A 27,649-nucleotide genomic window follows, 5' to 3' on the forward strand; every position below is an offset into this window, starting at 1 on the left:
ACCTGAGAAACCTGTATAAGGGTCAAGAAGCCACTGTCAGAATGGGATATGGTACAACTCATTGGTTTAGAATAGGAAAAGGGGTTTGACAAGGATGTATATTGTCACCCTGCTTATTTAATTTATATGCAGAGTACATCATGCGGAATGCTGGCCTGGATGAAGCACAAGCTGGAATTAAGACTGCCGGGAAAAACATCAACATCCTCAGATATGCAGATGACACCACTCTAATGGCAGAAAGTGAGGAGGATCTAAAGAACCTCTTGTTGAGGGTGAAAGAGGAAAGCACAAAAGTAGGCTTGAAACTCAACATCAAAAAACTAAGATTGTGGCATCCAGCCCCATCACACCTTGGCAAATAGAAGGGGAAGACATGGAAGTAGTGACAGACTTCACATTTCTGGGATCCAAGATCACTGCAGATGGTGACTGTAGCCATGAAATTAAAAGACATTTGCTCCTTGCGAGGACAGCTATGGCGAACCTGGGCAGTATAATAAAAAGTAGAGACATCACCCCGCCAACAAAACTCTGTATAGTCAAAGCGATGGTATTCCCAGTAGTAATGTATGGCTGTGAGAAGGAACGCTGAGCGCAGAAGAATAGATGCTTTTGAGTATCTATTTGGAGAAGAATCTTGACAGTCCCTTGGACTGCAAGAAGATCAAATCAGTCCTAAGGGAAATCAACCCAGACTGCTCCCTAGAAGGACAAATGCTGAAGTTGAAGCTCAAATACTTTGGCCACCAAATGAGAAGGGAGCACTCCCTGGAGAAGATCCTGATACTAGGAAAGACAGAAGGCAAAAGAAGGAGACGGCAAAAGATGAGATGGCTGGACAGTGTTACTGATGTAACAAACACGAAATTGAGGCTTCGGAGGACGGTGGAAGACAGGAGGGCCTGGCATGGCTGTCCATGGGGTCGCAAAGAGGCGGAGTCGACTGTGCGACTGAACAACAACAGTCTTGTTGACACTATTGTTATTTCTGGTTCCTTGAATTCAGTGCATACTCTTCCTGATAATAGGTTCGTTCTCATATGCCCTAAGGCTGTATTTTCTAAGCACAATTAATTAGGCTTATTTCTGCATAAACTTGGTTAGGATTGGGTTGAAAACACTTCCATGCAGGAGGACACAGATGTGTAGATTATTCTTGTGGGGTATACTCCATATTCATAGCTCTTGGCCTATAACCCCCTTTCATTCCTGAACTATTTTAAGAATATGCCCCTGCCATGTAAGCGATTTTATAATTGCACATTGAACATACACCTGTGCCAACACTGAAACGAGCCAATTCCATGGAAACAGAAAGCAGGCCGTCACAATCACGGAGCATCTGGAGAAGGCAAAACTGACCTCAGGGATGAGAAACAGCTGTAGGCTGGATCACACTGTACAGGTGAAAAAATGCAGTTCCTTGTCAACCAAGTGAGGCCTGAAATCTTTCTGGCTGTTATAACAGGTACAAGCTGTCAGAGGGGCCCTGGCTCAGAGCGTCTGCTTGGCATGCAGAAGGCCCCAGGTTCAGTCCCCAGCTAAATGGATTGGTAGATGTGAAAGACCTCTCTGAAACTCAAGAGAGCCACTGCCAGTCTGAGTAGACAGTACTGACTCCGATGGACCAAGGGTGATTCAGTATAAGGCATTTTCACGAACTGAAGCTATCTCCAAAACATGGGATGAGTAGGTACCAAGTGCTGCTCCAATTGTATAAATTGGGGAGCTGATGGTGAAGGGTGTTAGTCACCAAAGTAAGAGCAAATAACTCTGGTCATACCATGACAGCATTCCTCTGCAGCAAACAGCAAAATCTCAGCTCCAGGCAAGGAGGTGTTTGGATACCCACCAGCTCTCACTATTCCTTACTTGCTAATGGTTCTAACCGTATACATTCTCTTTCCATCAGAGGCCATGGTTCAAGTTTGTAAGCACTGAGCTCAGTGCCACACCCAGGGCTTTTGGTAGATTTGCAGTGAACGCCACCCTTTGTGACATCCCTACCCCAACTAATGTCCAGGACTACAGGGAAGATTACAAAGGACCTAAAGCACACATTCTCGTTTGTGCACAGGGTGAGGTGTCTGTGTGTGATTTGGATCAAGGGGGAAAAAGAGCTAAGAAGCACCTGGCTGAAGCAGCTTTCCTTGCCTGTTTCAGGCTACTATTAGCATCCATTGGCATCTAAATGTGCAGTTTGGCCCTGAGATAATACATAGCAAGTACATAAAACATAAATATGTTGCAGAACACACTAGAGACAGAAAACCACATCAGCTGGTGAAGCACAATGCTCCAGCACACAAAAAGGGCCACCAGCCTGAGCCTACATGGTCAAGAATGAATTTATTTGAATCCGGGTTTTAAAAAAATAAGTTTCTCTCTGAGATTCCTTAAGCCAGGCTAGTCCAATCTCACTAGACTTGGGAAGCTAAGCAGGGTTGTCCGTGGTTACTGTTTAGTTGGGAAACCAAATAATTCCACTGTGCAGAGGCAGGCAGCAGCAAACCATCTCTGTTCATTTCTTGCCTTGAATACCCTACAGGGGTTGCCGTAAGTTGGCTGTGACTTGACAGCCCTTCTACAGACACAGGCACACACGCTGTGGGACAGGCACAGAAAGCTGTTTCCCACCTCTCCTATGTCTGTAGCTCCCCCCTTCACATCTGTACCAACGAATGTCAGTTGTAGGGGAAGGGAAGTATCAAGGGGAGGCTTTTCCCCCCTCAGTGTCCTTGCCTAAGTGAGGCATATGTTCAATCGCTGTGGGAAACAGGATGCTGGGCTAAATGGGCCATTGTGCCATGTAGCAGAAGTGTTAGCCTGCACAACAGACACCCACCTTTGGAGCCAACGCATCTTCCTGGCACGTTACAGTATGTCCTGAGAACTGGAAACAACAGTGGCAGTGCAATCTTTAACAAAGTCATATCCTTCCAAACCCATTGACTTGAATGGACTTAAGAGTTTAGCTTGCTTAAGAGTCCAGTCTTAGCACACATCCACATCTTTAAGGGCCAAAGCTCTTCTGAATTAATCCAAACACAGTCTTCGAATAAGGCTGCCCTCTAGTGTACTGCAGGATGGTTAACAGGCAGGAGCAATTCTAAGTACCAATGAGGGGCGCCTTGCTGACTACAGAAAGCAAATAGTAAGCAGAGTCCTGTATTGGTCCATTTTCCCTCTAGACAACAGCAATGAACATTTCCCACTTAATTCTAGTCAGTCTCTCATAAATCAGATTATCCAGGCAGTCATACTGCAGCGCAAGAATTTTCTCAGCCCTGGGACATTATTTGCGCTTCATTTATTTACAGCTTTGTTTTAACAGACTCAAGGCAGTCTCTTTGAGGTTCCAAGACAAATTTCACATCAGAGCACAGACCAGATTTGAAGATGCTCAGCTGCAGTGAGACATGTTCAGAACTATATCATGGTCTATAGAAATATACTGCCTTTCCCCGCTTCTTTTACATTCATTAGCCCACAACTCAGCATGGATTCTTTCACAGCTAAAAGAGCTCTTAGGCTTATATGCAGACCACATCTGTACACGCATATTTAGTGCGTATTCATCTGTTTACCAGTGGTGAGCTTCTGGTGACTGGCAAGCTGCTATATTAGCATATGGCAGTGGATAAGGCATAAGAGTGCAGTATATGTATGTAGGAATCCTACTGGAGGAAGAAATTCCACTTGCATTATGGTAAGGACAAGAGGTACTGATTTGCTTATTATTTTTCAATGTTATAAAGAATAAAAAGGTGGTCCCCTGTGCAAGCACCAGTCATTTCCAACTGGGGTGATGTTGCATCACCTTCTCGCTGGTCCCCCCCATTTTTCACAGAGTTTGCTACGTCATGGTGCGACCGAATTGTCCGGCGGTATAACCGGATGGGCAGGCTGGGCCCACCAACCTCGCCAGCCTAAGAGAAGGAAAACTCTAACATCAAACCCGGGCAGATAGAGCTCGTTAATGTAACACGTTCCACCTGGAGGACTCGCTGCCGGCGTCCCGGCTTACTGGGCCATGGCAGATGACCCCCAGGTGAAAGGGTGGAGCCAGTACCGCGCACACTGCACTTCACCTAAAAAATTCCTCTGCGCAGGCCTGAAGGGCATATCCTGATGTTGCATCATGACGTTTTCACGACAGACTTTTTTACGGAGTGGTTTGCCATTGCCTTCCCCAGTCATCTACACTTTTTTGTTGAGTGTTGAGGTTCTTTTTTTAAATGTGTAGAAGGGCTGTCAAGTCACAGCCAACTTACAGCAACCCCTGTAGGGTATTCAAGGCAAGAAATGGACAGAGATGGTTTGCAGCTGCCTGCCTCTGCACAGTGGAATTATTTGGTTTCCCAACTAAACAGTAACCACGGGTACATATGAACATATGAAGCTGCCTTATACTGAATCAGACCCTTGGTCCATCAAAGTCAGTATTGTCTACTCAGACGGGCAGTGGCTCTCCAGGGTCTCAAGCTGAGGTTTTTCACACCTATTTGTCTGGACCCTTTTTAGTTGGAGATGCTGGGGATTGAACCTGGGACCTTCTGCATACCAAGCAGATGCTCTACCACTGAGCCACCATCCCTCCCCCGATACTCATTTTACCAACCTTGGAAAGATGGTAGGCTGAGTCAACCTTGAGCTGGCTACCTGATTCTGCTGGGATCGAACTCAGGTCATGAGCAGAGCTCAGGACTGCAGTACTGCAGCACTGCAGCCTTACCACTGCACCACAGGGCTATTAGTACAGGCAAGCCTGTTGACTCTAGGAATAAGCTTTCCTAGGATCACACATAACCACCATTTTATATAGAAGGGTTTTTGGTGACTGTTCCACACTTAAGAGTCCCTTTTTGGAAGGGAGTGTTGAGGTTCTTTTTTTAAATGTGTACAAATCAGTTTTTTGGGAATATACACGAAGCTGCCTTACACTGAATCAGACCACTGGTTCATCAAGATCAGTATCATCTACCCAGACTGGCAGGAGCTCTCCAGGTTCTCAGGCAGAGGCCTTTCACATCACCTACTGCCTGGTTCTTTTAACTGGAAATGCTGGGGATGGAACCTGGGCACTTCTGCATGCAAAGCAGATGAACTACCAGCAAGCCACAGGCCCTCCTTTGCCATGAGTAGGGCAGCCAGGACCATTCACAATTATTCCCAATGCCTCTTCAAGCTGATTGCCTTGCTGCATTGGACAGAACAAGGGCCACATTATTGAAGATTATAGGTAGGGTCAAACAACTCAATAAACTTAGGTAATATGGGACTCAGAAGTTGACACTAAAGTTCAAATCCTTATCTGAGGGGGAGGGTCATTGAAGCTTACTGGGTCAGTCACTGGAATAATGTGTGTGTGTCATCCACCCAGAAATGCTTGGACTAGAGTGATGGGACTCAGAGAAGAAACGGCTTTATCTATTCCACTTCACTTAGGCAGAACTGAATGGAGTCTAGCCCTACAGCCTCTATAAATCCATTAGAACCAATTTAGCATATCGGAAACCTTGATTTCTTTTTCCCAAAAAAGCAACCCAGTGTTAATCTTACCAGCACCAAGGTTGCTGGGTTGGTTGTTTTTGTTTTTTTGCACACAGTTTAGTAAAACTACAAGTGTAGAAAAATACCCACTTAGAAGTCTCTTCTGAAGAATTTCCTTCTAGGTTTCTGTGGTCATAGACATTTGGAGATGCATTAGTAGTCATTTTGAAAGTAAACCAGCATCTTGGATTACTCGCACTCCAGCTCCTCCTTCCATTGACTTTACCACTGAATCCAGTACCCCCCTCCTCCATCTCAAGGATCCTGTAAACTTTCAAGGGCTTGAACAAGCCAATTCTCTCCTCTCTCCGCCCCTCCCCCCCCCCCCCGCTTCTATCCAGCTCTCAGTCCGTGCCTCTCAAATCATTCTTAATAGGCTGGGATTATTTTTTGGGGAAGTGTGTGTGAACGGTTCCCTTCTTTACAGAGAAATTTGTTCTGTGTACCTGGAGAGCTCTGTGGGAATACAGAAATCCCTAACTTCTGTGGGCGGTCTTAGCTCTGTTTTCATGGTTAATGTTAATCATCTACTTAATGTCACTATGACTTGAATCCCACAAGCATGGCCGGTCTTGGGTCTTCCCCATGCTGCCTTCTGATCTCTGCTCCTTCTGCCTCCCCCCTACAGTTCACCAGCCATGCAGCTATAAGTACGGGCAAACCTGTTGATTCTAGGAGTAAGCTTCCCTGGGATCACACATAACTCCAGGGGGAGGGAAAAGAAGATCCCACAATCTTTGGAATGACAAGATCCAACTCTTTCTAGTACAAAAGCTTCACTTTAGGGACCAGTGTCATGGCTCTGTGTATGAAGGAGAAGGTATGGACCAGGTTTTCATAGGAGAACAGCGGAGAAGCAGCTAGTATACTGATGCATTTACTGTTCATGGAAGAGAAAATGAAAGGCTGCTAATCAAAGTAGTATGATACCCCAATGCTGTATTTTCCAGGCCTAAGTACAGAACAAACCCAAAAGTGGTCATTTCATCTCAGGCACCTGTTTGCCCTAGAGAAAAAACTGTGTCCCTCTGCCATGGCAGGGAGAATGGAAGAGGAGCCTGAGACACAGAAGGGGGAAAAATAAGGTCATTGTATGTATTTTCCCTTTCATTGGTTACTCTGTACCATCTCTTGTGTGACATTAGCTGACACTCGTCTCCTGGCATTTCAAACTACACAGCAGACACCAGTTTGATTAACGTTTTATAATTGGACTTTCGTAGTATTCATGATTAGCACAAGATTCATAGCCATAAATTATACATCGTTATCTAAGTACATAAAATGTTAATGATGTATCTCTGAAGAGTGGCACAAAGTAGTACATCTCAGTTGGCATTCTCTAGTGTAAGAGGGGTGCGTGCATGTGGCTGGGCACACCACTCACCGCACAGAAGCTCTGACAGTCCAGATCCTTGTTTTTAGGATTAGCTTTCGGGTTCTGAAGCAGAAGCAACAGCACCTCCCTTTGCTTTCAAGGTTTGACAGTGCTCTTTGCCTAACCTCGGTCTCTTTGCTCCATACACTTCCACAACCTTAGCTGCCCAGGCACACACCTCTGAAGACATTCGCTTCCCAAACACATTGGAGGGTGTACCACTTAATGCCAATGAGTATCATGCTCGCCCTTTATGCTAAAAGGGGAAAGAAAAAAGACCTGGGAAATGTCTGCTCTGTGATATGATCCAATTTATTCTCCAATCAAAGAGCTTCAAACTATTCCAGAAGGCTTAGATACTTTTCTGTATCCCCTCCCCACAATACTCTGCCAAGTAGACTTTTGTACTCTGCTCCCACCCCTACCAATACACTTCTAACTCTTTCCTATTTGCCCAGGGCTACATACAAGTATGCGCAGGGTGGAATCAAAGAGTTTTTTAAATGCCTCCCACCAATAAAGGATTCTGAACTTGATTTCCTGCTACCAGGTAGCATAATCTAGTATTTTAGAGTACTAACAGCTTGATGCCAGAGTAAGCCCCAGCATGGACATGGTTGGCAAAAGGGTTCTGCAGTGAAACAGAAGAGACAGGCTCCCTGCCCCTCCCTCTCCCTGGCCCCAAGAAGTTATTGCAGCATTGTTAGTTTAGTGGCAGTACCCACCTCAGCCAGAGCCTTGCAATGTCAGTGACAAGGGAAAGGGAAAAAGCTGCCTTTCCACATTGAAATGTAACAGGACATAGCAATAAATAAGAGTGTCCTTTTGATGTCTCTTAACCCATTGGGACCACATTCAGCGAGAATACTGGGAGTCATCTGTGCCTTCTTGGACAAAAAAAAAAGTAAAAAGGGACGGGAAGAAAAGACCCAAGACCATTAACAGGTCCATCAGAGCACAAGTTACATATTGAAACCATAAACAGGTGGCTGGGTGAATCCCGGTGCTGTGTATCCATATGGGAAGTTGGCTTGTGGAGGTACTGCGTTGGGGCCTGCTGTTAACATCAGCTGCTGGCCTAGAAGGAGGCAAGGAGAAGAAGTCAGAGGTGATTCCCACCCCACCTCCCAACCCTGAAACACCTAAAAACCAGAGCTTTGGCACATTTCAGACACTTTCAGACACTTTTAAAATAATAATAATAATCCTTGCATTTTGCATTGAAATAGAACAGGGATATATTAGCTTTGGGTTGAACACTGGTACAGGGAAATTACCAGTTATAAACTGACACTAATACGAAGCAACCGTCTACAAATCAAATTACTTTCACAAGTAGCCCAGCACTGCCTACTGACCAGTAGCAGTTCTCCAGGGTGTAAGTTCATTTCCCTACTATTACTATTGCTGAAGATTGAGATGGTGCGGGGGGGGGGGGGCGGCGTGATATTTGCTTTACATGCTGAAGGCTCCATGTTCAACACCTGGCGTCTCCAGTTAAAAGGACCAGGTAGCAGGCAGAGATCTTTCATATCACTTGAGACCCTGGAGAGCCACTACAAAGCAGACAGTACAGACCTTTTCAGACCTATGATCTGACTCAGTAGAAAGCACTTCAACTTGGAACTTTAGAATCTGCTTTACCATTGAATCCAGCTAATTTTAAAGCAAAGAACTGATCCTCCAGAAAAATACAAACTTCAGTTCTTGCATTCCCTGTATGTTTCATGGCTTGCCACTGTTTCATGAGCCACTCATGATTAAGAAGTGGCTTGACGTGGCAGTGTCTTCAATATTCCTGTATCATATAGAAGTGGCCAAAGTGATACAGTGTATAACATTATCCCAATGAATACAGGGGGGAGGGGGAAGTTGTTTCAGGCACCCAAAAGCATACATTCCTCATATGAGCTCCAAAATCTAGCTTCAGAAAATCTTTCAAATTTCAACAAATAAAAATATACAAGAAAATGTTATGCACGGCCAGAATTTTAACACACTGCAGTTAGATCTGTTAGTCGTGATTACCCAGCCCAGCTGAACCTCTGTTTATTAATTCTTGTCACAGACCAGACACACATGGTGTTAACACACTACTACAACCCCACATGCCTCATGCAGGAAGTAGAAATTCAGTTTAAGCTATTCCCACTACAAAGTGAATCTCTGTCACAAGCTTCCTTTAACGGTGCTTTCTAGAATACTATTTTGAACAAAAAAAAAAGTCTACTTTTTGCCAAATAAAGATTGAAAGGAACTATGTATTTCTGGAAAAGATTTAATCTTACCATTCGAAGCCTTTGTTGCTCATGGTGAGACAAGTTTTTTCTTTGCTATAGTTCAAAGGAAAGTCAAAGAATGTTCTTTTCCTCTTGAATTAGCAAGTCTCCGGGGTAATTTCAAGCAAGTTTTTACAGAGGATTTCTATTGAAACCCTCAAAGCTTGCAGCTCTAGATCTAAGATTTTAAATCCCCAGGATGATTCTGAGCAGCTTTTGTGGGTACATATATTTTTCTGGAATAGGTCCTTCCATGCAATTTGCCAATATTACAGTTTGAGGAGGTGGATTTTTCCCAGGAATCCAGTATCTATTCCTACATCATGAATGAACAATTTGCATGATTGGTCCATCCAGATATCCTTTTAGTAGGTGTACTTTGTACAATTTGCAAGACACTCTGGGTCTAAGATACTCAGAAAAAGGAATGACAACCTGACCTCTACTAAATAGCTTGACATTTGTTTTATACTGGGAGGAGTGCATCATTAAGAACCTCATGTGTGTTTCAGCATTAATGAACAAGGACTGGTGGGGATGGGAAAGAATGGAGTGCCACCAGCATTTAAGGTATGCTTAGATTTTGCCACTGAGGGCCTAACAATGAAAATAAAGGAAGTCTTCACCTACCAAATACTATTGGTGTGGGTTCAGTTACTTGTTCCTCTTCTTTTCTTAGGCTTTCAGAAGCATCAAGTTTATCCACCTGAGTTATAAAGTGAACAGGAAATGCTCATGAAGGAATCTCCTAAAGCCTTTCTTCTGTGACTTCCTATAGCACAACTGCCCCCAAACCAGGCTTCCAGTTCAAGAAATGATTATGTTCAGCACTGTGTCTGCAGAACATAGGGGAAGGTTTCAATATTGCTGAGACCTAGGATAGTTTCTTGTCCAAGACAAAGGTCAGGGCCCTATGTCAAGTTCTCACACACACACACACACAGTCTACAGCAGAAAACTACCACCTAAAACAGGGGGTGTCAAACATGCGGCCTGGGGGCCGAATCAGGCCCCCGGAGGACTCCTATCAGGCCCCCAAGTAACTGGCTCGTCTGCTTCCTTCTCCCTCTCTCTTGCTTCCTTCGACATCTCAGCTGGCTTTGCAAGGCTCACTCAATCATGCAGGAGATACAGAGCAAAACCTCGATTTTCTCCATTGGTTGAGGCTCCTCCCCCTCCTGGTCCCCTGGGGAGGGAGGGAAAGAAACAGAGCTTCCTTTGCCCAGTTCCCTGGATCCCATGGGAGAAATACAAAGAAACCACCTTTAAAACCAACAAGTGCTAATGTTTTAAGCAAGTTTTCTTTTAATTTTTTAAGAAATCTTTAGTCAGGTTTATCTCTGCTACCAAATCTGAAATAGGTACATACATGGCCCGGCCTGGTCTCATTTAGGTCAGATTTGGCCCTCATAACAAATGAGTTTGACACCCCTGGCCTAGAATCACTGTTGGGTGTGCATGAATACATCAGTAACAGTTAGTTCCCACCACTCTAATGAAGTCAAGCAGCAGAATGCAGGGCAACCCAGAGCTTGTCTGGCTTGTGTCTATGGCTCCTATGATTTGGGAAAGGACCAGAGACAGTACAGGAAAGGGAAGAGGATCTGACGCTTTATTCTGATATAATCAGAACAGGTGTAACACATACTCCAATGGTGCCCAGCAGTATGTCGTTCTATCCACTCAGAGAATGGTTGTCATTCATTCCCACTTTAACCTATCAAGTGCTGCATTTAGCTAATGCACTGGAGCAAAATTATGCCAGTCACCTCTGGCACTGAGTGATCTAGCCAACACAAGCAGGGAACCTCTGTGGGAGTAAAGAAGAAAGAACTAGGTCCTTCTTCCTAAATGGCTTTTAGAGTTGGAGGAGAAGAGAGGAAGAATATGCTCAAATACACACTGAAGCAGAATTTGGAGGAGAGAGAATAAGAACATTGAGATAAGAGAAGTACTCTATATTGTTTGTTTTTCAAAGCCTGGAAGAACAGTAGGCTTGGTCCTGACCCCTTCACTGATTGGTAGAGAGTGGAGTTAGGGAAAGCAGAGGAAGCTGGAGAAAGTCAGACTGCCCTATTTTCCCATCTGTAAAACTAGACTGATTTTCAGTTAGTTCTGAAATAATATTTACTTGACTCCTGATAATAGCAGAAATTTCTGATCAAGAGAATGAAACATAATTGCATGATCTGAGTGCAGTTAACAGAGACATTAAAGAATGTGGAGAAACACATCAAGATATTAAGAAGCCTCAATGAAGTTCTGACAATTGCTTAACTACCAAGTGAAAACACTTTCTCTTTACTATAAGCCAGAAAAGTGAGTTCCTGATAACTTAAGGTATATCAGGAGAGTTGCTGCTTCTCTTTTATATATGGTTGTAATTAGCACCATCATTTCTGATTCCAGCTATGCAGTCTTTAGAACTGCAATCAAGGTTGCTTTACTTTATGACCATCTCTTACTCAATTTCCTAGCCTCCAATTGCTTCAAGCTAGAACAAAAGAATGAGTAATTTCACTCAAAAGTGCACTAATCTCAAATGACAATTCAGTTTCCAGGGCACTGGAACCAGACAGCTTTCATATCTGTTTGTTGCCTACTAGCTGTCACTCACTTTGCTCTTGACAAATTCCACACTTGACCCAATTCTGCTTCCCCTGTGGACTGAACTGTATAATGTTTCCTAGTTACAGATCACTTGTGCAAGTACTCACCATAAAATGGCAATGCAATTAATGCCAATACTTTCTCCACCACTATGCTAATACCAGAACAGGGAAGTCCATGGTTTCATGTCAAAATCAATGGGTTTAGACTGGAGTAGCTTTTCATATGATTGCATTGTCAGTGCATTCAGGGTAGTAAGCGTCCACATTGCACAGAATATTTTTTTTCAGGCAGGAGCCCAATTTCCTACCAGCATTGATGTTCCCATAATGTAAGTCATCTGAATCATCTTGGTTGCTGTTTTGGAGGCACTCAACAGACCTAACGTTACAGCAATGCTGCCTACTATAGATTAATGGGGGGATTTGCTAGGAAGAAACCCACCATCCTCTGTTTACCATGCACTATTAAGCTTCCAGCCAATAGTGATGTCCAGTTATTTTCTTGAACTTTCACCTTTCAGGCCCTTCAGATTGCTCCCTAAACTACAAGACTACGAGGGAGTCAATATATCAATATGTATTCTCATTAAAAGAGCATACCACTCCTACTGGAAGTTCCAAGGAGGGTCTACTAGTACAAAAACTGCAGTTTCTGAATTTCTGTGCCTTTTCAGACTGTGGCTGAAACTCTTATGCACAAGGTGGGTATGCAACTGGATATAAATACTAGGACGCCTTGCTTTGCTATCCCAATATACAAAGATAGTCAGACTTTAACAGGAGGTACACGTGCTGGTGGAAGGATGCACATCGTATGAGAGAAGTTAAATGTATTTTTGTAAAAAGAAAAACTCATTCTCCAATTCATTTCTAATGTCACAAGCTAGATTAGTTTATTTTAATAACAGTCTCATCAAGCATGCTCTCTCTTTGGAAGACTGAGAATTTAGTAGACATATCACTTGTAAAATCCAACCAGAGTACAGCTTAACACAGCAGCACAGCACCACTTACCAGATCAGCCATTTCAATTATATCCCAGCGTATTTAAAACGTGAGAAGGCAAGTTGGGCAAGTCTGTCCAGCAATATAGCTCTGGCTGGCTCACTGAAATTTTGCACACTGGCTCACTGAAATTTTGCAATTTCTCCAAGAAGTTTAAGGCAGCAACTATCCAAAGGGCCCAATATTATGCATATATTCCAAGTTTACAGAAATACTTAATAGGCTTCCCAGTCTCTGGTGGTGCTGTGAAAGAGACACAGCTCAGCAATGAAGACCAATCTTTCAGGCCCCTCCATTTGACTAAATTATATAATTACTGGGTATGCTGCTGGAATATTCTATTAGTCCCCGCAACAAAAAACAAGCATGCAAGATCTGGTTGGATTTTTTCCCCAAGTAGTTTGTGAGGACATGTTTTACTATTAGCATTAAGGGTGAATCAGTTAGACCAAGCTAGATTATTCTGCTTTTCAGCAAAAAAAGCTACAGCTAGGTTCCCACAGAACCCTAGATGTGTTTTAAGGGACACAAATTAAACACAGAGTGTAAAACCAGAGAGACTGTCACCTTATTAAACAGCCCATCAACCTGCAAGAAAATTCAGAGGGGAACACTTAAAAAACAGCAAGCCAAGTAACAAAGCAAAGATCACATCACATATTCGGCAGGAGGAAGGGTGGGGGAAAGAATATACAAAAGAGAGAAAGGAAGTGGCCAACGTTGGAAGCAAGTGCTAACACGTTTTTAAGCCCCTGGATTAGTTTGTACACATGGGCACCACCTGGCTTGTTTGGCATTACAGAAATGCCATATTAAATGCATAGTAGTGATTGAAACAGTACATGAAGTGGGTTTTAATGTGTCTCCTAAGTCTAACAGTATAGGCACGGAAATGCATGAAGGAAGTAGAACATGCTTGCAACAGGATGGTGTGTTGATGGGAGATACTAAGGCTGTGAGACAGCCCAAAAGCACTTTGAAAAGCATGGGTGAGTAAAAAGTAGCAAGCCCATATTCTTGGATTGCAGTGTTGCCTGGAAAAAGCTGCTTCATGAGTGGATCCATACTGTACTTTGAAAAGCAATAAAGCAAGGCCATTAAGCATTCTGGTAATCATATCTAAGGTCAACTAGAAACAGTGAGCAAGAACTGGAAACCTGCTAACTACCCATCCCCTCTAGTACTATTTTCAAAACTAGAATTTTGGTAAGCATGCACCCTTTCTCCTCCAATCTGACTTCTACAACTGCTGCCAAGTGTAAACAGTCTTTGAAATGTTTTACTATGCTGTTAAGTGTTTCACTGCAGAAATCTAAAGAGTTTTGAGTTCATAATTGGGATGCTGAATCTTTCTGATCAAGTAAATTAATGAGGGAGGGTCACCCACAAAGCAACAAGACTTTCCACAGAAACCATACTTACTTTGGTAAGGTACTCCCTCATCACCTGGATGAAATAAGGCATCGCAAAGTCCATAATGTTGTGCCTCCATGCCAGCTCAAGAACCACATCTGGATGCAACAAGTCATAACAGGTGAAGAGAGAAGCTGCAAAGCACTCCTTTTTGTCTTCTTCCAAAAACCACTGCAGCAGTTTCTCTGCCAGCTCAGGATCTTTGGACTCTGCAGCATATTGCATGGCATCCTACAAAACACCACAGTAATAGAGCTGCTTCATTAAATGGAATTTTGAATTTGTTTATTTATAATAATTTGAGGGAGCCCACCACGAAATACCAACAAGACAATAAAAATAAGTTACAAATGTAATCGAGCAGTCTAAAATATTGATTAAAATAGTTCTCAGACTAGTAGGAGTCCATAAAATAGCTCAAGAAGATGGAGTCCATTAGTCAAAAAGCTGGGAAAATAAATATTTTCATCAAACAGTGATGAGAAAGGAAACACCAGGCAAGCCTCAAGGGAGATGGCATTAGAATGGCGAGGTGCTACCATTTCTGGCTGTCATCTGCTTCACCTCTGCAGGTGGGGCAGAGACAGCACAGTTAGAGAAGAGGATCTTTAACTGGAGGTCTAGTGTGCCAGTAGAAGGGCTAGTTGAAAAATCCAACAAAGCAATCTCCTTTCTTGGTTTCTGAAATTCTCATCTCCAATTAGGAAACTCAGTATTTCTTTCCCTTCCCCCAAACACCAGCCTCACTTTACGCGTCATTTGCCCCACAATGTATTCAAGTCCCACCCTGTCCCTTGCCTGTAGTGAAAGCCATACAGAGCTACAAGTCACATAATGCAACTGCCCTTTTTACATTTCACAGCTTTTGCTGTGGCAATTCAACTTGCATTATAAAGCAAACCTAGAGGAACTACAATGGCATGTGTTATACAAGAACAGATCTGCAATGCAATTCTATACAGGGTTAATTTCATGCCAGTTTATTCCAGTCTAAGTAGCTGATATAAATGGACTGGGATTACAGTAGCACAGGCACTTTTGGTAGGCATACTGGTATGTGTATGGCTGTTTAAAAGGTCTGCAAAACCAAAATGTTGAACATGCAAATAAGCACAGGGAAACAACATTCAACACACCTTATAAAGACGATCCTTCTTGCAGAGCTCCACACTCTGTTTCCATCTATTATTGCCTTTATACAAATAAGCTGCAATACGCCTGAATTCAATCAGCTCGTGCTTCTCCAAACGCTGAGCTAGAGTGATGTTGTCAAAGTTATCATAAGCATCGATGGATGCTCTCAAGCCCTGTTTGGACAGGGAGAAAGTTAGCCTGACAAGATGACACATAACTCTTTCTTGACTTGCACTTTTTTTTTTTCAAATCCTACAGTAATGCAACTATCAGTCAAGCTTTCTGGACAGTGTAAAAAGAAGAGTTAATAGCCTCCATACATTTACAGGTATCCAACACTATTAAACAACCATTCTGGAGCAAAAACTTAAAAGGCAGGGAGAGAGAAGCTAACTACAAGTGGCCTGAGGATATATTCAATGCAAATTGCTTGTTCTTCTAGCTATGAGGAAGAGATGACTATGAGGCTAGCCCCTATGAACAGCTTTTTCCTAGCACACAGCCTCCTTCAAATGGCAAGATTACTAGTTCCAGATAGTACATTACATTGGCAAATGGCTAGATGGATTGAGTGACTAGCAAATGTATTTTTAAAAGGGAGCTTAATAAAATTATTCCTTAAGAGAAGTTAATTTTGCATTCATACTATATTCACTTGTCATCAAGAATTATATTATAATCACTACTCCAAAGAGGTGCCTACCTGATAGTCTTCCTCCTCTGTTAGAAGATTGTTCAGGGCCTCATTAACGCCTTTGTTATTGTGGTTCTGGACTGAACGCAAGTAAGGTTTTACTAGGGGCAATTGGTCAACCTATGGATCAAGGAAAGAGACAAAAGCTACCTTCAAAAGTATCCTGATCAACCAAGGCACATCTAGCTATCCAGAATAAAACCCATAACCAATCTGTTCCATGCCCCCACTCCGATAAAACTACCTTTGCACATCATGTATAAAACACTGGAGAACAGGCTCCTTTTAAGAGTAACTCTATGCATGGATATAAGCAACAGTAGATTTTGAAATGAAGAGACAACTTAGTCACAAGATCCCATCAAGGTAACAAGGTAGAAAGGCAAGTGTCTATATACCTTGAATGTTCAATTTGGAAACATCACATTTATTTAAAAAGAAACATGACAGCACAAATAGATTACTGTAAAGATACTCCCAACTCACCTTGGAGAAAAAGCTGACTGTCCTGGTGTGATCTAGCCGTGGAGACAATACCAGCAGGAGATCATTGATCAACAATGGTTTATAATCCAAGTAAAACTGCAGAGCTTTGTAATATAGCTCCACGTTGGCCACCTAGAATGAGCAAAATAATGAAGTGTTAAATCCAAGACTGTCTCTGAACCACATTAGCCTTAACCCCAGTAGTCCTGTTTGATGATAGAACATTTGTATCCCAGGACAGGAGGGCAACTGAGTTTAGGGTTTTTGGCAAATGTTTGGCACCGTATGTCCTAAAAAGATGTAGTAGCAGAGGCGAGGACATTTTTTTTAATGCAAGCTTCGCTGCACTTTACCCAGCTGTCCCTCTCCTCATTTAATGCACCCTTCCTACCAACAGAATGTACAAAATCAAGGGTGTGGTGCTTGATGCCTAGAAGGCCTGGTAGAAGCTAACATTTGCTGTGAACAGGAGAATATGAACCAGGGCCGTAGCCAGGATTTCATGTTTGGTGGGGCCTACTGCAGGATTTGTTGTTGTTGTTTTTTTTTGGGGGGGGGGGCAGGGGCCACCAGGTTTGAAGGCCACAAGCTCTTGGCACTGTAAGCTGCCTTGAGTTCTACAAGATAACCCCCCTTCACCTGGGCAGCTACAGCAGCTCCACTCCCCTTACCCCTTTCTTATGTGCTCCTCTCATGGCAGAGAGACCTGCAGCAATGTTATGACTTGTTCAGAGTGGCGGTGAGCAAAGGGGACAGATTGGGGGCCCTCCAATGGAGGGGGCCATACAGTTGGAAGGGGGAGGGTTGAAAGGATGGGCCTGGCCTCCCTCGGGCCCCACTGCAGCTACGGGCATGATATGAATTCCAGCAAAATGGTGGTGTTCCCCCCCCAGCATTTGTTCTGCAAGGAACAATACTTTAGCTAGGACTATGATTGGCAAATATAACAGTAAAAGGTAAAGGGAAGGAAAGGGTGCCACTAGTTGTGTGGACTGAAGTTAGCTGACAGAAGTGAAGAACTAACGCTCAAGTTACCAACTTGTGGCTAGTAGATATGGACAATATAAACTGATTTGGTAAGTCTTTTTGACACTTGGCCCTACCTCCTGGTTTTCAAAATACACTCATTGTTGAAGAGGGTGCCACACAACTGTTGAAGAAGTTCTGAATTTCAAGCATATAGTACTCCAGTACTGGGCAAAAACAGAAACATTACTATTACAACTGGGAACTAGTGTAGCATGGTGTCTGGGAGACAAGGATTCAAATACTCCGCTCCACTGTGGAAGCTTGCTGGGTGACTTTGCCAGCCACATAGCCTCCAACTCCCCTACCTCGAAGGTTGTTGTGAGGATAAAATGGAGGTATGAAGAACAATATAAGCCACTTTGGATCCTCACTGAGGAGAAAGAGCAAGGAATAAATAATAAGGAATAATAGGAATAAATAAATAGGCTTACCTTTGCAATTATATCTTTGAACTGTCCTTCCTTCCATGCATCTGTAGGATGGTTCATCATTGTAATTATTGCATTGTCGTATTCTTCATACTTGTCGTAAAGGAAGACCAGCTCTCCCCAGAGGTGCGCTTGTTCTGCAGCCCGAAGCACCTGAAGAATAGCGAGACAAAAGTGATATGGGGGCATTTACAATAGCTTCAAGACAGCCGCAGAAGCAGTTGCTATGTACTGTGGTAGTTTCAATACCTTTGGAATATTGACTCTGGACCAGAACAGTTCCAGATGTTCTCTCATCTTCTGTGGTTTGTATTTAGAGTACAAAATGGCAAGTTCAGTGAACATCCCCATGTGAGCACGCTCCAAGCCCAGAGCTGCTTCTAGGAGGGCAATCAACTCTTCAAAGTAACCACGGTCCTAGGATTCAAAGCAAAAGTATGTTGTTATTACTTTGCACTGTGTATTTTTAAAAGTTATTTGTTTTTTATAGTCCACTGTCACAGGGCCTGTAAGATGGAGCTCTTCCGCCAGGCTTTTAATTGATCTAACGGGTGCCCTCTGAAATCCTTGCTTCCTCCAGCACCTTACCATCTATATGCTTAGACTGTGCCAATGTGGTTGGAGATACTGTGTCAAAACAATTGAGCTGAAGATGTACCAACTGTTTGAACTGTGGTCTTAGGCTTTGCCAATCGTCTGAGTTATGGTCTTTTTGATTTAATTTGTATGTATTATATTTTTGAGATAATTTACCCTTGATATGTTTAATTGATGCCTTATTTATTGATATCTTTTGACAGGTTTACTCGATGCCTTATTTTTTGTTACTGTAATATTTTAATGTTGTAAGCCGCCCTGAGCCCACTTTGTGGGATATAAATCGCAAATTAAATTAAATTAAATGTACATCGTTTGTGGGGCAGTTATCAGGCAGGCCATCCCATAGGATGGGGATCACAACAGAATGCACATGTATGAGCAGCTATTGATCTCACCCATTTACAGGGTGGTACCTGCAGAAGATCCTGCTCAGATAAGTGATTAGCAAGGATTTGGTAGACAGCTGGTCCTGCAGATATGCAGGTCCTTCATACGTGATAGCCAGAACCTAGAACCAAGTCTGGTAACTGATGGACAACCAATGAAGTGGCTTCAGAATGGGTACAAAAAGTATGCTACACCTAGCTCCTGATAGTAATCAAGCTGCAGCATTTTGTATGAGCTGGAGTCTGAGTTTATATACAAATAAAGACAGCTTACTTGTATTCCAGTGTAAGTTTGCAATTCTTAGCTATAACATCAATTTCCTTAAACACCAATAATTGGGGGGGGGGATCAGTTTGCAAGAGGTTTCTTCCTAAAACAGACTTACAGGCACCTGGGCAGTTGCAGATTACAATATACAGAGTATGGAGAAACAGCTAACTAGAATGCCAAAAGAACATAATGGCAGCCCTGCTGGATCACACCAGAGGTCCATCCTGTTTTACGCAGTGGTCAACCAGTACCCTGGAGTCTTAACAAGCAGAGCGCAGAGACCAACGTTTCTTTTGGAAACCAATATGCCTGCTCTCCATATATATGCCAGTAGATCTGCTCAGAGGTTTCTGAACCACAAGCTTCACCTCAAGTTTTATCAGTTTGCAGGATGTCCTACTTGGCACAGGAATAAAGCTCATATCACAATATTATATTAAAGGAATTCCAACAGAAGAAGAAGGCTATTAGTGCCAGGTATGTTTCATACCGATATGAAGACACCAATTATACTAGCTTCAGTCATGTTACTACATTAATACCTCTTGGTAACAAGAAACAAAAGGTATTCTTTTTGTTTCTTAGACAGTTAAAAGGAAGCTAACCTGGTAATAGCTAATCAGCTCTTCCAGCTCGTCAGCGTGGATTACTATGTGCAAGCCACAGATCTGTGCAAGCCGGAACTCCTTTCCATCTACACAGGCAAAGCACACCTGCAACAAGAAACTGTTATTAGCAAAATGTAGAGAGCCTGGATTTTTTTGTCCATGCTGTCCCAATAGAAAGTGTGCCCCTTGGGTCTCAAAAATGTCTGAAGGTAAAATCTGTCTTGTCAGTAAGACAGAAATGGCACTTTAAAGCTTGAAATTTTAACTAAATAGAGTATTTTTATAGGGCCGAAGTATTTGTAGCCAAGTCCTCAAGAAGATATTACAGTGCTTATAAATGCTTTCAAGGAAGTAATCTTAACACTGCTTTTTAGCAGAAGCTACAGTAGACTTAAATTTTACCATGGTCTTAACACCCTCCCAAGACACATGGTAAGTTACCTCTTTCCACGTTCTGGTGCTGTTTGCTTTGCGGGCACTATCCACTGCTGCTTGGTACTCCCCAAGATGCACTAGCGTTGATGCCAAGCGGGCAAAATTAGACACATTGTTGTAGAGAAGCTTTGCTGCATCATACATTCCCTCATCATAGCAGCGATCTCCAACCTAAAAGGGACCACAACAGTCCAAGAAGAGAGCTAAATGAAGCAGATGCCCCATTTAAACCAGATCAAACTCACAATTAAGTGCTTAACATTGTAATTGCAAGCTTTTTCATTAGCATAAAACCAACCTGTTGTATGTGAGCATTGTTGGGGCCACTGACAAATTCTTCTAGCTCCGAGAGCCTATTTGTTTTTGCCAAGGCAAAAATAAGTTCAGTCTCAACGTAAGATTCTCTGGCTTTCTTTCTAGCCATTTGCAGGAATTTCACCAGATCCTCCCAGTTATCTTAATTGGGGGGGCGAGAGATAAGAAGAAACACACCTATTAGTTTTTAAAAACTTTTTTCCATTGCTAGTTAAATTTGCAAGAATCACAGGGAGTGATGTGCCATTTGACCAAATATGGAGGTATTTTATGTAAACCTATAAGCAGATGCTAACCACAAAAGTTGCTTCATTTATTTAGAGATGGACAGATTTGCAGGATCCTTCAACAGGCCAAATTTAGAAACTGTGAAGATGGATCCCTAGGACCTATCAGTTGACTGGCTAGATTTCTGGACAGCATGAAGGAACTGTACCTGCTTCCAGCCCCATCAAATAATGTCCTTCCAAGAACAACCTCCACCATCACTATCTCTCCCTCCTGCTGCTTAGGCAGAGAGGTGCCAAGCTGGAAGCAGCTTTTAACTTACTGTTTCTGTTGGCTGCCTGGACAACTTCCATGTAGGCAGAAGGATCATCGGCTTTGATGTAAGAATCTATAGCTTCCTTAACCAAGTCCTTCTGAAGCTGTGCTCTGGCCAGCTGGCTCCAAACAGCTGGTTCATTACATCTCTCCGCAAATTCATATGCACGGTCTAGATTGCCAATGTGCTCAATCAACACCTGAAAGATACAGAAACAGCTGTAAGGTTACCTACTGAACATCAAGTAACCAATTTAAATCCGCAAAAGGGGGGAAAGCTACAGAACATGAGCCATACATGAAGCAGTGTTCAAGGATAGTCTTTGGGTAGGAGAAAAGAGAGACTCACTGGACAGTTCTACTTTAGAAGACATTGTTTCCTTAAAATCCTGTGTACAGAATTTGCAAGCAGGCTCCACTTTAACATAACAATTTAGCACCAATGCTTACACAAAAACAGTCTAGAACAATACTGGCAGTTTCTGGTGACACCTCAGACACTAATGCACAATGGGCAAAGTTCCACTGCTCTACCCAGAAGTGTCCAGAAAAGTAATTCAGTAAGAATATTTCTCTGAAATCCTCATCCTTAACAGAAAAAGAAAGCTGCATATGTTTTGTTATGTACCCTTAACCTAAATACGCAAGAGATCACACACAGTGATCTGTCAGTGTTTCAAGCATGAGTAATACAAGAGCTCTGGAAGGTGATTTAAGCTCAAGGGAAGGATCCATACATGCAGATGCACACACAAAGGCAGCTGAAGTTATTATGACAAAGCCTCACCTGAATTGCAGACGTATTCACATCAAATTTCCTGAAGATAGCAAAAGCTTCTTCAAACAGCTCATTGCTAATTGCAATGTTTGCAATATCAGGGGCATCGTAGTTGTCCAGACGATTGATGTATTCCATCACACGTGTACGATCTGCTTTAATGGCTGTCAAGATCAGCAGATTCTGGAGGTTCCTTTGAAGGCAATTACGTTAAGAAACAGAATGAGACCTGTAACAGTATATACCCTACAAACAGTTTCCCCTGGCCACCAAAGACAAAATATCAGTGATCTCCATGTTCACTTAGTTTAGCTTGGAGACACTTTTCCTACCTGTGCTCACTGAAGACAGAGTTATCCAAAACAATCTTCTCAAGCAATTCAATGAGCTCATTGGGCAGGTCCGCAGTCATGAAAGCTTTGACGGTCACAGAAACTTCCTCAGGATCCTGGGTCTCTGATAAGGCTGTTTGGACAACCTAATGTTTAAAAAACCAAGTCAGTGTCCTGAGTCAAGCATTCTAAGTAGCCTGAATTTTAGGAGGTAGGTATAAATCCTTTCAGATATCAAAAGCTTTGAGAAAAAAATAATTTTTAAAAAAGCTTGACAAGATTCCCTTTGGTTCTTTTAGCACAGAGGTCAAGGAAGAATCATTAAACCAACTGCCATTTTGCTACACAAGTCAAGTTATTTGAAATTCTGCTAACCATCACCTTGGTTATCCTATTGATAAACCAACTGAGAAATGGAAGACAGCCTAGGCCTTAGAGACCCAAATCTTATTTACAACAACAGAAATGCAAAGAGCAAACAGCACTTTGTAGTACATCAGAACTAGGACTTTGGAGCCATCAATTAAGTCCCCACTCAACTCATCCATGAAACTCACTAGGTGAGACCAAGGGCCAGTCATTCCCTTTGATCTACCTCGCAAGGCTGTTGCGAGGACAAGACAAGATAATAGCTTTGTTTATCCCTAAGCTGAGAGCAAAGGCTACTGCTAGAAAACAGGTGTGTAACTGAGATAGAACTAAGTTGCAAGCTTAAACTCAGTTTTCCTTTAGAATTAACTGGCCATACCTGATCAATGAGTGGTCTTCTGAACGGATTGTTTTCTTCTAAAACATTTACCCACAGCTCTGGATCTTTTCTGCGCACCAGATATCGTGCTTCGCTCTTGAACAAGGAGTTCTCATTGCAAACCTGGACGAAAAGGAACCAGTGAGTACGTCTGCTTTCAGTCCAGAATAGTCTGGAACTCATCTCAAACCTGATAATTCAAGATGGGTAGCTGTGTTAGTCTGTCGGAAGAAGTGAGCAGTGACTCATGAAAGCTCATTCCTACCACAAATTTTGTTAGTCTTTAAGATGCTACTGGACTCTTATTCTTTTCTACTCACTGATAATTAATAGTTTCAATATTAAGGCTGGGAGTGTCACTTTGGCTGCTCATCATCACGTCTGCTGCTCCATAATGCTTTTTTCTGATGACGCAGCCTCTCTACTGGGGAAAGATCTGTTTATAAAAGGCTAAAGAATCATACTGATTTTAGTTGGCTTTACAACTGAACAAGAGGCTCAGTATACAGGAAGTTCTTGTCCACTGAGAACAGACCTAGGGACTCAAGAGTACGACTCTATTACTCGTTTTAAATGGTGTACTGGAATAAAACTGCCAGAGGCTGAAAGCCTCTGCTTCTTATACAACACAAGTTCTTCTCCTGCCCTCAGACATACAAAACAATGATGTCAAAGTACTGATTTGGAGAAGCCCCTGCATTAGTTATATCCTAACAGGTGAATTCACCTATGCCACATCAACTTACTACAAAACCATAGCTGCAACCATTTTGCCTTACACTGCATCATCTATTATTTAACTTTTAAACTTCATTGAAAACCAGATGTCATGAGATAGGAAATCTGCCAGGGAAACGTGTAGGCATAGACCCCAAAACCTGATAAATAGGAGTGTACAGGGTCAACTAGCATTGACACCTTTTTGTAGTGATACAATCATTGAAGAATGCCTTGTAATATGAGAAACTGAACACAAGATGGCAGTAATTTTAACACACTAATAAATCTGTAACCCTGTTTTATGATCCAAGATCATTAATAATCACTTACCAGAGTAAGCAACTACAGCTTAACACATGTCATTCAAAGGAATGTAAGAAAATGAACTTCAGTGGATGGCACTGAGGTCCCTTGCATGATACTAGCATCTTAACTATGCTGAAGAACTTAGCCTTAAAATTACAAGTCGCTGTGGTGTGGGTACATGTGTTGCTACTTAAAACAGTCCAAGTTCTCTATTTGTGAAGATCAGGTTTTTGAACTTTCTCGCTTCAAGAAATCCCATCCCCCTCACCATCACACTGGAAGTGAAGAGACCCCTGCATGCTTTCAATACAATTCTGTATGTGCACAGCCACTGTTCATGCAAGGTTGTGGCCTGGCCTCCAGAAATTCGTTAGTGCAACCAGATATGTGTCCAAGAACAAATCCATGTAAGGGAACAGTCTAAATAGTGGATAAAGTTGCCTTCCAAAAAATCTGAACCATGAAAATAAGACTGAAATAAAGGCAGCTTGTCAGCCATTACTGAGCTTCTCACTTAAACATCCCAATACCCTTCCAAGAAAGATCAGAATATAGTTTAAGTACTGATTTAGAAAAACTGCTTCACCCACTGAAGTTCTTTACAAGTACAATATAGTGTTTTTACAGTAGCTTCCTTGCATATATCTGTATATTCATATCCAAGTAAAAAGACTTCTGCTAACCTTTATGAGCTCAAGGTCACACTGTCCCCTCTCATAAGCAACACAGGCCAAGTGGGGGTCCCTCTTCTCGCAGTATTTGCCTACAACACAGCTGTCATAGAAGGGATTCTCACGCAGGAAGCGCTCTGGGTTATTGTTGCTGTCAATGTAGATTTTGGCCAGTGCATTGTGTGTGGCGGGTTCTTCGCAGCCTTCATGAATTCGCGACTCAAGCCATGGGAGCAGCAACTTAAGCCTTGATAAAAAAAACAAACGTTTGTCAGGTTGACAGTAAAGCAAGAACATCTAACCTTTTCATACCAGGCCCCCACCCAAGACCCACTTTCCTATAGATATTCAGGTAATATGGAAAGAAGCAGAATTATATTGGGGGTGCTTTTGGGATGCCTTAAAGAATATTTCCTCATCTAGCCATCAAGGTCTACAGTATGCCTTATTTCATATGCTCCGCTTGAAATTCCAAATCTGGCAAACTGCAGTCTGGACTTACAGAGTGGTAAGGGAAATATGGAGAAGATCCTGATGCTGGGAAAGACAGAAGGCAAAAGAAGGGGACGGCAAAAGATGAGATGGCTGGACAGCGTTACTGATGTAACTAACGCGAATTTGAGCAGACTTCGGAGGATGGTGGAAGACAGGAGGGCCTGGCATGACTTTGTCCATGGGGTCACAAAGAATCGAACTAGACTGTGCAACTGAACAACAAAAAAGGGAAATATGGCCATTCACGTTCATGCCCTTGGTGATTTAAAGATAATCAACATCCTGCTGTTCTTATGGAGAATGGATCTGTATAAGACGACCTGAACATAAGCCCTAAAGCCAAGAATTCAGCACCTGAGTAGAAGAAGGAACTTCAGAATTGCCTCTGATTGGGACTGATGGTAGCACACAGCTACATTTAAATGATCTTGGTGCCCCCATTTTGTTTTCCACAGCTTCCTTAAGACAGGCGACTGCTTTTTGCTGAACTAAACAAGTGTTCCTGTTAAGCCTGCCTGTGACAGTCCCTGAACTCAAACAGATTTTCCCTTTTGGATTTTAGAGTGTTACTTGGAAATGTGTAAGTGTACTCAAAACTTGCTGCATCTCATGCGGAGATGCTAAATGCCCTCTTAAATCTTACAGCTTCAATAGTCAGCCCTCCACTGTGGTTTGAGAGAGAGAAGGAAGTGTGTTTGTGTGTGTGCGAAGTGCCATCAAGCTGCTTCTGATTCATGTTGACTCTGTAATTAATGACCTCCAGTTGGCTTAGGTCCTGCAAACTGAGGGCCGTGGCTTTCTTGATTGAATCAGTCTATCTCTTGTTGGGTCTTCCTCTTCTCCTGCTGCCTTCAACTTTTCCTAGCATTGCTGTCTTTTCCAGTGACTCTTGTCTTCTCATCATGGGACCAAAGTACGATAGCCTTAGTTTAGTTATTTTAGCTTCTAGGAGAGTTATGATTTGATCTAGAAGGTACTCATCCAAACAGGTCATTTTTGTGCCACATTGGGTACTTCTAAAAAACCAACAACAAAGCCTTCTATGACATCTCCTAAAGAGGGGAGAGACCCCCACAAAAGGAAACTAAGAAAAACTCATGAAGAGCTAAGAAAACATGTGGCAAAGAAAGGACTGAGGGAAAGGGGAAGAGGTTCCTTCCTGCAGAGCACATGATGGTTAATCAGGAAGATAGCCTCTAATGAGCTCTGCAGGGAAGGGGCTCCTCTTGTGTTAAAGAAAAAACAGAATAGCTGGAAGAGAGCCTCTGGTGTCTGGCCTGTGCAAGTGCAGTCCCAATGTAGGACTGCACAGAAGACTGAAAATAAAACATTAATCTAAAACATTAATATACTAATGTCTACCCAAGGTCCAACCCTCACAGCATACCAAGTGCATACCAACTTCAACTACACTGTGTGCTCATGATTCTGCACAGTTGGTTCCTGTCTGCCAAGACAGGTTTAAATCTAGCCAGAGATAGGACTCGCCAGACAATAGTTCCCTATGATCCCAAGCAAACAGCTTGCCAAGATGCAAAAAATGAAACAAAACAAACAAAACCTCCACATTTGATAAATTTTAGGGCAGATTAATGGAAATGAGCTTTTCTGGGGGTTTTCTGAGCTTTTCTGGGGGGTTTCATGAGCTTTTCTGTAAGACAGCTTTTAAGACTTACATTCTTTCCAACTCTACACTAGAGAAGATGACATTAAGAAGATCTAGAAATAAATTCTCAGAACTATGGTAAGCACCACTACCACCACCCTCATCCTTACCTATTTCTTTTCTCTACTTCAGCCACCAGTTCATCTGTTGAGAATTGGCCCCTTACCACCATGATCAAATTCTTAATGACATCTTCAGAACAATCCACATCCAGAAGCCCTCCAACCACTGCAGGAATACGGCTTGGGTTTACCTAGAACAAGTTAATATCCTTAGTTTCAGGGTTTTAAAGAAACCAGCAAATTCTGTACAGGACAAACTGTTTAGCTGAGCTACTGGACTGTCAAAACTTATACCATGTGAAAACTATGTCTATTATGGAGGAGGAGGAGAAGACTGCAGATTTATACCCCGCCCTTCTCTCTGAATCAGAGACTCAGAGTGGCTTACAATCTCCTATACCTTCTCCCCCCCACAACAGACACCCTATGAGGTGGGTGGGGCTGAGAGGGCTCTCACAGCAGCTGCCCTTTCAAGGGCAACTCCTGCGATAGCTATGGCTAACCCAAGGCCATTCCAGCAGCTACAAGTGGAAGAGTTGGGAATCAAATCCAGTTCTCCCAGATAAGAGTCCGCACACTTAAGCACTACATCAAAAAACAGGTTTCTTACCTGTAACTGATGATCTTCGAGTGGTCATCTGTGCAGTCACACACATGGGTTATCCACCAGGATCGATCCCGATCTCGGAGAATTCAAAG

The 27,649-nt window shown here is 42.7% G+C and overlaps 1 protein-coding gene across 6 annotated transcripts in view; it reads right to left on the reverse strand.

The window, feature by feature from the left end:
* Positions 1-6,746: 6,746 nt before the first annotated feature.
* The window catches only part of CLTCL1 (clathrin heavy chain like 1), a 67,741-nt gene continuing 46,838 nt past the window's right edge, over positions 6,747-27,649 (reverse strand). The window contains exons 16-34 of one of the 6 annotated variants that reach the window (XM_060249956.1): positions 26,999-27,141; positions 24,740-24,974; positions 23,031-23,153; positions 22,283-22,428; positions 21,960-22,143; positions 21,180-21,372; positions 20,613-20,770; positions 20,321-20,485; positions 19,877-19,984; positions 18,264-18,431; positions 18,018-18,167; positions 16,558-16,689; positions 16,081-16,191; positions 15,380-15,550; positions 14,253-14,474; positions 13,398-13,418; positions 9,844-9,919; positions 9,223-9,267; positions 7,842-8,012 (exon numbers count right to left, since the gene is read on the reverse strand). In XM_060249956.1, coding sequence (XP_060105939.1) covers positions 9,242-9,267; positions 9,844-9,919; positions 13,398-13,418; positions 14,253-14,474; positions 15,380-15,550; positions 16,081-16,191; positions 16,558-16,689; positions 18,018-18,167; positions 18,264-18,431; positions 19,877-19,984; positions 20,321-20,485; positions 20,613-20,770; positions 21,180-21,372; positions 21,960-22,143; positions 22,283-22,428; positions 23,031-23,153; positions 24,740-24,974; positions 26,999-27,141 — 2,532 coding nt within the window. In that variant the 3' untranslated portion in view covers positions 7,842-8,012; positions 9,223-9,241. Of the gene's footprint in view, positions 8,013-9,222; positions 9,268-9,843; positions 9,920-13,397; positions 13,419-14,252; positions 14,475-15,379; positions 15,551-16,080; positions 16,192-16,557; positions 16,690-18,017; positions 18,168-18,263; positions 18,432-19,876; positions 19,985-20,320; positions 20,486-20,612; positions 20,771-21,179; positions 21,373-21,959; positions 22,144-22,282; positions 22,429-23,030; positions 23,154-24,739; positions 24,975-26,998; positions 27,142-27,649 lie in introns of all 6 variants that reach the window. The other 5 variants (XM_060249954.1, XM_060249957.1, XM_060249955.1 and 2 more) reach the window with 5 other exon arrangements.

This window comes from Heteronotia binoei, chromosome 11 (assembly GCF_032191835.1).
Source record: "Heteronotia binoei isolate CCM8104 ecotype False Entrance Well chromosome 11, APGP_CSIRO_Hbin_v1, whole genome shotgun sequence".
NCBI lineage: Eukaryota > Metazoa > Chordata > Lepidosauria > Squamata > Gekkonidae > Heteronotia > Heteronotia binoei.